This window comes from Dermochelys coriacea, chromosome 6 (assembly GCF_009764565.3).
Source record: "Dermochelys coriacea isolate rDerCor1 chromosome 6, rDerCor1.pri.v4, whole genome shotgun sequence".
NCBI classification, from domain to species: domain Eukaryota; kingdom Metazoa; phylum Chordata; order Testudines; family Dermochelyidae; genus Dermochelys; species Dermochelys coriacea.
In genome coordinates this window covers 104728790-104740568 of record NC_050073.1, presented here as the reverse complement: position 1 = coordinate 104740568, position 11779 = coordinate 104728790, and the positions used below count along the sequence as shown (strand labels likewise).

Sequence of the window (11779 nt, the reverse complement as noted above, 5' to 3'; positions counted from 1 at the left end):
AAAACTTATGTCGCTCAGGGGTGTGTTTTTCACACCCTAGTGACATTAGTTTTGCTGACATAACTGAAAGTGTAGACATGGCCTTAGAACATGATTTTTAGAGTGCAGCAAAGTTATGGATTTAATCTCGTATTTTGAAGGGTTGTGCAGCTTTCCTTTAGGATAAGGACTAATAGATCAGATATGGAGTGATTGTTTTGTGAAAAGTCATAGGGTTTTGGTTTTTTGTTTTGTCTTTTATCATTTTCCTGTGTGAGTTCATTTGAGAGCATAATGATTGGTTTCATCTACATAGTTGTTATTGGGGCATTTAGTGCACTGGATGGGGTACACCACATGTTATGATAGCCATGTGTAGGACCCATGTGAATCACCATGCGTTGTGGGAGGTATCGATCATTGTAGCAGTGAAGATATGTCTGCAGGTTTTGCATCTGTTGGTCTGGTGTTGAGTTGGTGGATCCTGGTTTGTGTGGAGCTTTCTTCTGATGATGAGCATGGCAATATTGGGGGAGCTGAAGGCCTGAAGAAGGGTTTGGGAAAGATTTCTTTCAGGCTGTGGTCCCCATCAAGTATGGGTGTAACAGTTTAACAATTCCCCATATGGGTTCCAGTGTGCAGCGGGAGGTGACAAGGCAGGTGTGCCACTGTAGAGGTATTTTTTCCTGTATTGAAACAGGTTCTCTCAAGGTATTTGGATGGCCAGTCCTACGATACGGTCCACGTCTGGTGGACTGTCCTTGTTTGGTGAAGGGAGTTTTAAGTATGTTAAGATGTATATCCTGCACATTCTGTGGTATCTGAGGGCCTGGCTGTAGATAACAGATGTTTTGATGTGTTTGTGGATCTGTGAAGCTAAGAATGGTGATACGGAAGTGTTCTTGTATATAGTTGTCTGTTATTCCAGTCGCAGGATAGCTAGTGACATGTTTTGTAAGTGATGAGAAGAGGTAGCGAGCATAGTAAAGACAGCAGCTTGCACTTGAAAACAATTCACTATCTCTGCACCACATACTTGACCAGTTTGAGGGATACAGAGGGGTCTGTCTTTGGGACAGTTCTGAATTTGTCAATAAAATCAGGTTTCCAAATAAGAGATTTTTTGTTTTCTTTTTTAACAGCATCCATCTCAAATATGCAAATGAACATGGTGGCTATTCATTAAGTATCATCAGCATGCTCAGCACTGGAGTTGACAATTTAGACAGTCCCTCCTGAAGAGTTTACCATTTAAATCTTCAAAACTGTACAGAGCACTATATGGGCAGAGCCCTGAGCTCAGTGCAGGATCAGGGACTATGCAAGCAACATGCTTGAGCAGAGTGCCATAGCGAATGGAAATAAACACTTGCATATTAGTATTTTATATTGGCATCAATAGCACATCACATTGCTACTATAGGGTCTTTTGCAGCATATAGTTACCATAATATGTGCAAGCATTAGCCTTCCACTTTACACATAACTCATGGGGGTTGGGTGGATGATAGATGCTCTCAGTAGTAACTGCTCGCAGGATTAGGACCATAATCTGTGCTGCCTGTAGGAATATTCAGATCACTTATAACAAAGTTTATAGAAGATCTATAGCATCACAGTGTGCTAGAACATTTTTAGGCACTGTAACGCAGACAATACTCTGACAGAAAATGATTGCATGGATAGACAATGAAAATACTCAGGCATTTGTTTAATGGGAGGTAAATGGATTTTACTATCACTGAAAACAAAACCTCAGTATATAAAATTTGCCTTTGCTTTCTTGTTGGTGCTTTCTTGTCTGTTCAATGGTCCGGTGTCATCATAGACTAATCTTTGAGCAACTACAGTTTACAGACCTGGTCTCTGCCTCCAAGGAATTTAAAATCTGGTATATAGAGCATGTAATCTCATGCTTTCTTACTGTGTGATGGCAAAGCAAAACTGCTCCACTTATCTATGATTTTAAAATGTGCTAGAGGTTTAAACATATTCAATTTATATTGTGATACACAGCAAGCAAAAGGCACTAGCACTGTGTGGTATTATCATGGATACATCCAGCTCAGTTCAATGCTTTATAAAATAATTTTGGGGATAGGGAATATAATCACAGGTTTAAAATAGAAACAAGCTAACCTTATATAAAAATATGCAACAGTATAATAAAAAAATTCATCTTGGTGTTCTGAGGGTCAACTGTTTTAACAGCTGAACTCCTGGGTTTTACTATTATTACTGTGTAGATTCATATGGTACCCACCACTATAGTACTAGAGTGCACATTATCTCGGTTAGAGTAAGAGCAAATAACATTTTCCCCAACTATAAGAACAGACACCACGGACAGACCCCATTGCTGGAACTCTTGCATTACATAGTTGTTTCTCCATTATTAATATTGTACATGCCATTTACAACATAGGCAGGAAAATATTTGCTTGTAGGCGAATTCACCTGCATTCTTTCGTGCAAAATGCTCACATCAGAAGTGAAGATGTAAAGTTTTTTTTCCAAATATATCCAAAAATTAATTTTAAAATCTGGGGTTTTTATTTATAAAATACAGGCTGCATTATTATACCTAATATTACAGACCCATCATTACAATAAAGGCTTATGTTTCCACCACCATTACAATAAAGGATTGCATTTTAAAAACAGATATACAGAGGCCCAGATATGAATGAAATAAAAGTAATAGAAAGACATAACTTCCGTACCAATATAAATTTGTTACTTTCTCCCAGGAAAAGTATAAAAGTAATAATAAAGTAATGGGCCAAATTCTGCTTTGTATGGAGTCAGAACTAAAGCCATCTCTTATATCAACATGTCACTGAGCATGGCTGTGTGAAGAGACAGCCTAATCATGAGTGGTACTGACCACCTGCAGCTCTAGGGAGTGTCAGGCTCACCTCTTCCAAGTTCTGCTGCTCTACCCAGTCATGTCTAGACTTATAAGAATGGCCATACTGTGTCAGACCAAAGGTCCATCTAGCCCATTATCCTGTCTTCTGACAGTGGCCAATGGCATGTGCTTCAGAGGGAATGAACAGAACAGGCAATCATCAAGTGATCCATCCCCTGTCGCCCATTCCCAGCTTCCGGCAAACAAAGGCAAGGGACATTATCCCTGCCCAGCAGAAGTGAGAACCCACAAGGCAAAAGAGCAATTCCTTATAAACTGAAGGCATTTCTCTTTCAGAGGTAAGCAATACATTTCAAAGCAAGTTGAGTCACACCAGCAAAGGAAGTCAACAGCACATCACCACCAACAGCATGAGATCATGTTGTTATTGATCTAATAATGCCAGTATGGACATCTCATGTTCCCTTGAGATGGTTCTCAACCAGCTCAACATACGCTATCTTCATGCCAGATGCAGAGTGGATGCGCATAAACAATGATATGATTGGAAGAAGCTAGTTGGCCTTCCTCCTTCTCTATCAACAACTTTCTCCTACAAGAAAGGGGTAGAGATTAGACATGTAAGTGGTGAGATCATTAACATTGGGAGATAGCTTCTTGAGAAAGGGCCAGGCCACAGTGTGTTTAATAGTTGCCTTCAGCTAGTCCTTCCTAAGAAAGGCATTAATGATTACATTCCAGATTGATGTCAACGGAACTATAGATGGCTGAATATTGGGGTTGTTTTTATATATAATCATTTAAATAGCATCACTATTTCCCATGTTATTGTTAAACACTAATTGCATTTTCCATCTAAATCCCTTTTCCAGTGGTGCTGATGGTAACTTGGCAATAAAATTCTGCTCAAGGCAGAAATATGGGATACAGCTTTCTCAGCCTGAGAGTAAAGTCAACACATTAAAAACCCCAGGACTGGAATATGAAATGTATAGAAATGTTTAAAAATAGCAAAGTGGGCTTGGAGGCCTATTTAAGTTTCTATAATTTTAGGCAGATATAGATTTAAAATAAAATTTGGGATGCAGTTAGCTCCTATTACTATTTGTAAAAAGGTCAACAGTGTGTTAGGCACTTTACAGGCAGGTCTGGAGGTACAAGGTGAAAACCTGGTCCCACTGAAGTCAATGGCAAAACTCCATCTAAATTAGAGGTTTCAGAGTAGTAGCCGTGTAAGTCTGTATTCGCAAAAAGAAAAGGAGTACTTGTGGCACCTTAGAGACTAACAAATTTATTAGAGCATAAGCTTTCGTGAGCTACAGCTCACTTCATCGGATGCATTTGGTGGAAAAAACAGAGGGGAGATTGATATACACACATAGAGAACATGAAACAATGGATTTATCATACACACTGTAAGGAGAGTGACCACTTAAGATAAGCCATCACCAGCAGCAGGGGGGGGAAAGGAGGAAAACCTTTCATGGTGACAAGCAAGGTAGGCTATTTCCAGCAGTTAACAAGAATATCTGAGGAACAGTGGGGGGTGGGGTTCACTTCACCTGCTGAAGTGAAGAAACAGATTGACAGAGCCAGAAGAGTACCCAGAAGTCACCTACTACAGGACAGGCCCAACAAAGAAAATAACAGAACGCCACTAGCCATCACCTTCAGCCCCCAACTAATACCTTTCCAACGCATCATCGAGGATCTACAACCTATCCTGAAGGACGACCCAGCATTCTCACAGATCTTGGGAGACAGACCAGTCCTTGCTTACAGACAGCCCCCCAATCTGAAGCAAATACTCACCAGCAACCACACACCACACAACAGAACCACCAACCCAGGAACCTATCCTTGCAACAAAGCCCGTTGCCAACTCTGTCCACATATCTATTCAGGGGACACCATCATAGGGCCTAAACACATCAGCCACACTATCAGAGGCTCGTTCACCTGCGCATCTACCAATGTGATATATGCCATCATGTGCCAGCAATGCCCCTCTGCCATGTACATTGGTCAAACTGGATAGTCTCTACGTAAAAGAATGAATGGACACAAATCAGACGTCAAGAATTATAACATTCAAAAACCAGTTGGAGAACACTTCAATCTCTCTGGTCACTCGATTACAGACCTAAGAGTGGCTATCCTTCAACAAAAAAGCTTCAAAAACAGACTCCAACGAGAGACTGCTGAATTGGAATTAATTTGCAAACTGGATACAATTAACTTAGGCTTGAATAGAGACTGGGAATGGATGAGTCATTACACAAAGTAAAACTATTTCCCCATGTTATTTCTCCCCCCACCGTTCCTCAGATATTCTTGTTAACTGCTGGAAATAGCCTACCTTGCTTGTCACCATGAAAGGTTTTCCTCCTTTTCCCCCCCTGCTGCTGGTGATGGCTTATCTTAAGTGATCACTCTCCTTACAGTGTGTATGATAAACCCATTGTTTCATGTTCTCTGTGTGTGTATATCAATCTCTCCTCTGTTTTTTCCACCAAATGCATCCGATGAAGTGAGCTGTAGCTCACGAAAGCTTATGCTCTAATAAATTTGTTAGTCTCTAAGGTGCCACAAGTACTCCTTTTCTTTTTTCTAAATTAGAGGTGTCTGTTAGTCTAAAGCACAGAGCTCGGAGTCAGAAAACCCAGAGCGCCAATCCTGCCTGACTTCTTCTGAGGTCTTGGGCATGTTTTTTAACTTCTCTTCTAACATGATTTCCTCACCTTAAAATTAGGAAAATGCTTACCTACCTGCCTGCAAGGGGGAGCTGTGAAATTAGCTAACACTTGTATAGCACTTTGAAAATGTATAATGCTACTGCCTTAAATAATCACCTACAGTGAGATCCACCTGTGTGTGAATGGCCAATAAAAATCCTATGCACCATTTAAAGCCTCCAACTGGGACTTAAGTGGTGCACAGACCTTTGCCAGGCCTTCTGTGTAGGGGTGAATTTTACCCTGAATACATTAAAATCAATCAGTGTTATTTAACAGTCAGCCAATGCACTTTCAGAATAACTTCTACAAATTGTCATATGGATTTTTTAGTAGACTTAACACATGCTCTAAAGGCCCTGGTCTGTCCCACCCAGACAGAGACTACTACCTACCTCCATGATACTTAAGCCATTAAATAATCAGTGATGCACTCTATATCCAAGAGGAGGATTGGGATGTAAAACATTTAACATAATTACACAATAAGGACACGGTGAAAACATTACAGGCCACTTGCAGCCCTGATATAAGCAGGTAAAATTCCAAAAGAGTTTTACCCTCTTACCACTCTGTTTTGCCTTAGATCGTGAACAAAATATGAACACACAGAATAGAAATATAAATGAATTTATGGTATTTAGGGCCTAATCCTGCTGTGGGATACATTCCCAAAGCTCCCACTGAATTTAACGGGCATTTGGAACATAACTAACGGTAAGATCAAGCCTATTAGTAACATAATGCGACAGGTTTTGTGCAGACTTCTATCCTATGCTACCCGCATCAGCTTTATGGGTTGTAAGAAAGTGCAATGCATCGCAAAAAGTTGCCTTAAGAAGATTTGGCTGAGTTGTTCTGGTTTGCTGGGTGACAAAACGAGAGCTAAATTTTCCCCTTTGCTGTGCCGATGAGTAAGATGGGAGGAAGAGGTCAGGAGGGACACCCAGCCGGGGGGAGAGACAGTTGAACAGAAGCTTGCAAGGGTTGGGAAATGGGGGCAGTGGTGGTTGAAATGACAGTCTGAAACTGTGAAGCAGGGGCATCAACTTTCATTTTTGGTGGGGGACAATCCCAATTCCTTAATGTGGCAGGATGTCTGAGGCCAGGTGTACACTACAGACCTACATCAGTATGACTATGTTGCTCAGAGGTATGAAAAATCCACCCCCCGACCTAACCCCCCCCCCCCCATGTAGACAGCGCTATGTTGATGGGAGAACTTCTCCCACTACCACTTCTTGGGGAGGTGAATTAACTACACTGAGAAGAAGCTCTCCTTTCACCATAGGAGCATCTTCACTCAACCAGTGCAGCACCTCTATGGCAGTGTGTGTGAACACAAGTCCTTACTCTACTGCCTGTGGTAAAGGTTACCTTTGCTGCACATACTGTGCATGTTTTCGGTTCTAAAGGCAGATTGGTGCCCTCTGGGTTTAAAAAAATTCTCAAGAGAATATCTGGGAATCCAGCTTTTCTGAGAGGGCATCCCAGTCCCTCAGACACTGCTCTCTCCAGTTGTTCAGCGTAGGGAACAATACATTTCAGAACAACTTTGCAGTAAATGATTTCTTTCCCCCCTTAATCTCAAACACACCCAAAAATAATGTTTAAATAACTTTAAATATCCAACTAAAGTCAGGAAATGTGCCAAATTCTGTCCCTGACTCATGCCCTCGTGTCTTTGTTTTCTTCCTTTCTTTGTCATGTTAAAAACAGCATGTCACTTGCAGTGCTAATACTAAATTTCCTCTGTTTGAGTCAGTCTTAATTAAAGACAGTTCTTGTATTTAGTAGTGTAAGAAATGTGTGAGATACTGTTTATACCCAGCAAGCTGATACACAGGAGGTGGGCAGGGTTCTCCCTGCAGAGTTCTGCGCTACATAAGTCTTAAAAATCTAAAACTGAAATTTCACACAGATGAAACAGAACTCATTTTCAAACTATTTTTCTTGCTTTTGGTGGCCAGGACTCCTTAGTGGCTAAAGAGACCAAAAATAGCTTAGTTTTGAGATATATTTACATTACCAGATAGAGAATGAAAACATCTTAATTTATACAGCATGTTTCCTTCTCAAGGTTCTTAAAGTGTTTCAGAAACTTTACATACATACACAGAGGAACTGCAATCCAACATTGAAATGCAGCCACTTCTGGAGTGGAAAGAAGCCGTTGTTTAACGGCACATAGCAACACAACAGCAGTTTATGGTAAAGACTCTGGGGAAACAATTAACACATGAATAACATACCCACAATTGCACTATGGTAACTGACAGTTTAAGGGGCAGATCCTGCATAATGGTCCACTAGCACAGAGGTCCATGCATTGGCATATTCTGATGAAGGAATAGAACATATCTAAAACTAAATATGTATGTGAACTGTGACACAAGTGAAGCAGTGAGCATTAAAAGAATGACAAATACTAACAATAAGAATCTTATTAAAAATAGTTGATGATGCATCAAATATTTAAATGTACAGGTATTTCAGCCTTTGGCATCAGGGGCTCTTTATTTAAATGCTGCAAAATTAGAGAGTGAAAAATACATAGATTTTTAAGGCTAGAAGGGACCATGATGATCAGGAGTACTTACCGTCTCTGTTGTATGAATATGCATAGAATGCACGCATTCACTTTCTCTTTGTCTGTGCTGCCCCCCAAGATTTCCCACCGTTGCACTTCCTCTGGTGGAAGCAACTGTGGGAGCACAGCACTGGTGGGAAACTGTCAGGGAAAAATATAATAGATGGCCTCTGTTTCTAATACTGTACATTTTCTCTATATGCTGTGTGGCAGCCACATGATTCCCAACAGCACACACTGGGATTGCAGAGCTTTGTATCTGAACTTGCTGGGGTCAGTTGTCATCACCTCCCCTGTGTACCAATAGAGAGGCGATAGCTGTGGCCTTGAGTATTCCTTGTTCTCCTCTCCCGGCACAGAATGAATGCCACAAGGTGGCAACAGCAGCCACTAGGAGACGGTGGTGATCAACACTGACAGTCCTCGATGATGAGGTGGCCTTTAGTTACATTCTGCTGCCAAAGGCTCCAGCTGGCGAAAAGCAGGAGTAAAATAAACTAAGACTTTAATCTGAGGAGTACTCAATCACCTGCCGCTCTTCACCATGTTGAGGTTCCTCCCCATCTTGTCTTTGGCAAAGATACTCAAATCATCAAGGAGTATTCTGGGATAGCTTTAGTTCACGTGGGCCAGAACCTACCCACCGTTTTTAAGCAGAACACCTCCTCAAATTTCCGTTTAAAATCAAACAGCTAGCATTGGATGAAATTAGATTATAAAAAAGGGGAATTTTTGAAAACAAATGGTATGAAATAATTCCTCTTTCCCACAACCCGCCCAAAAAACTGTGGTATGTGGCCCAATGGTTTTATAGACAAATTTACAAAGGGCTTCTCGAATTGTTCCCCAAACAAATGGATGCATCCAAATTGAGTATCCCCAAGTTTTCAACAGCTGTACCTGGTTACTGGGTTGCTGTGAAAAAAGCCTTAATGACTTTTTGAGTTTTTTGTGGCAACAAGAACAACATTCCACAAAAGGCAACTTACTTCTTTGCTTTCCCCTTTTAACTTGATTAACATGGAACAGAAAGTTGTAGTCTGTGCTACTCCTTTCATCATCTCTGCTTACACAGGGATGCTATTCTTTACCACCAAGGAATATTTATAGGGTCTTCAAGAAATTTCAGGCATGATCATTTTAAACAAATTTATTTAGCATCTGGAGTTGTGTTTTGGATTTGAAAGGACACGGTCAGCTTGGATTCTGGGCTATTTCATAGTTGCAGATTCTAAGTCTTGTGTTTGAATTCTGCTGGCTGTCTTTACAAGTACTACATATTCCTTTTTTTCATCTTTCGCATGGTGTGGTGTAAAAGATACACAGTAAATAGGAAATAGACACTGAATATAAAGTGAAAATTACTGTACATAAAATGAGGACAAAACCTTTTTTTAAAAAGTGAGCGAGAGAGAGACAGAAACGTGTCTCCACTCATTCAGTTAGGGTTACTTATGTGTTACTTGTAAAAAAACCAATTCAGACAGAAGTGTAAGATTTTTTGAAGGTGATGGTGTCCCTTTAAGGATAGGTTTCAGAGTAGCAGCCGTGTTAGTCTGTATTCACAAAAAGAAAAGGAGTACTTGTGGCACCTTAGAGACTAACAAATTTATTTGAGCATAAGCTTTCGTGAGCTTATGCTCAAATAAATTTGTTAGTCTCTAAGGTGCCACAAGTACTCCTTTAAGGATAGTACATGTGTAACAGGCCTTGTTCTCTATGGCATTGCCCCTTGTGTAGTCATTTACACCTATGCAAAATTGGTGTAAAATGCTCCATTTCTGATTTGGTAGAGGTTTGCACCTATTTTGCACAGCGGTATATGGTCATGCAAGGCTCAAGGCAGTGGACAATCAGGACTGAAGTGTCTCCATAACTGCAGTTAAACTGGATTACAGCCACCATATGTACTATGGGCTGGATTTGCCACTTGCTTACACTGGTGTAAATGAGAGTAACTCCAGTGACGTCAATGGAGTTACTCTAGTGAAAGTGAGATGAGACAAGGCTCTCTGAAATGAAACTTGAATCAATTTGTAGAATTTAACACATAATTCTTCCAGACACTACTGTGACTCTGGGTAGGATTCCTTCCTCATGTAAACAGGTGTAATTCCTACTTTAGTCAATACATTTACACCAGCATAAAAACAGCCAGAGAGGAGAATCAGGTCCCTGCCTTCATTTTCCTTTTAAAGCCAGAGCATGGAGATTCAACACTAAGTTATCTCCATTTTCCACAACAAAACACACAGACTCGTAGATGCTCAAAGATCAATGTTCAGTTTTTTGTACAGGTGCCAGAACAGTTAAGCAGGCAATGAGAATGTTTGGATAAATAAAACTTTAAAACACTGCCATTTGGGAATGTTTTTCAGCAGAATGCCGCTCGACCTGGCTGGGGGAACTCTGTGCTACAGTTGCATTTGAGATGACAAAGGGGTACATTTTTCTATTTCATAATCGCTAACATGAGGATGTTTCTTCTTCCACCTGTAAAAAAGAAAACCCTGATCACACACATGCTCAAGCGATTATGTTCTCTCTCTCCTCCCAGCACACACATTATAGGATGTATGGGGACAAGACTGCAAGATTACTTAAATCAGATATAGCATCCTCAGGGTTAAATATATTGTATTCAATACATCCACTGTTTAAGAAGGGGGAAAAAGAAAGATTGAGGTTAGTCCATTTCTATCCTCCCATTCCTCACAATGTGCTGTTATTAGTTTATAATCTCTTCATGGCTACATATCACCCCTGCATCTTCTTTGTGGGAGCAGTTGTTTTTGCCAATGTCTGCGTGTGTGCATTCCAGCAGGTTCTTCTCCTGCCCAGTGCACTCAACATCATCAAGAAGAATCCGAAGCGAACGTCCTTCCCCAAACTCCGCTCTCTTGGTTGCCCTGACAACATAAGGGAACCCTAACTGGTGACACACCACAGCTGCTGCCTTGGAGTTCCACAAGTCATCACACACAGTGCCCCACTCTCCATTGATGTAAATCTCCACCCTTCCCCGGTCTCTTCCTCTTGCTTGCCTGTTCATCAGTCGCACTGCACCATTCAGGAGCTGGGGTGGAGACAGAGTGCTGGGAGGTTTGTTTTTCCTTCTCTGCCCTCTTCTTTCCCCACTCTTCCCCCCTTTCCTGGACTTCGGGGGTTTGGTTGTTGGTGTTCTGGAGGTCACCTGCACTCTATTTTGATTCCTTAGAAGGTTCAAGATTTGTTCCACCCAGTCTGGAGCAGTGGCATGGGGTGTTTCAGGAGTTGGCCTACCCCTGCGTGGGGCTTTGGTGGTGGTCCTTAATCTAGGCCGTTGGGTTGGTGTTTTCACAATCAGTTCTTATTGGGGGAAAAACAGAAGTAACGATAATGAGTCTATAAAGCTAGTACAATAGTTTAAAATGACTACATAAAAACAGTGCTAACTTATAGCTCCACTGTATTTAACTTCTCTGATGGAGTTTACTTTCTTGATCCTGTTGAGTAGTTAAACCGACATTGCACCAGCTAAAAGTTTCCAGTGTTTTAAGAATGTCTGGCTGCTGGAGATGACTGCACTGTTCAATGCCAATAAATAGGACAAAAAAAAGGAAA

The 11779-nt window shown here is 41.0% G+C and overlaps 1 protein-coding gene and 1 long non-coding RNA gene across 3 annotated transcripts in view; one reads left to right on the top strand and one right to left on the bottom strand.

Annotated features, from left to right (window-relative positions):
- Positions 1 to 9318: 9318 nt before the first annotated feature.
- Positions 9319 to 10664, top strand: LOC122460662. Its single transcript, XR_006282114.1, has 2 exons — positions 9319 to 9707; positions 9870 to 10664. It is a non-coding gene; the product is annotated as an uncharacterized LOC122460662 (long non-coding RNA).
- HHIPL1 (HHIP like 1) overlaps positions 10437 to 11779 on the bottom strand; it is a 27249-nt gene continuing 25906 nt past the window's right edge. The window contains exon 9 of one of the 2 annotated variants that reach the window (XM_038405949.2): positions 10437 to 10669. In XM_038405949.2, the coding sequence (XP_038261877.1) occupies positions 10629 to 10669 (41 nt within the window). In that variant the 3' untranslated portion in view covers positions 10437 to 10628. Of the gene's footprint in view, positions 11525 to 11779 lie in introns of both variants that reach the window. The other variant, XM_038405948.1, reaches the window with a different exon arrangement.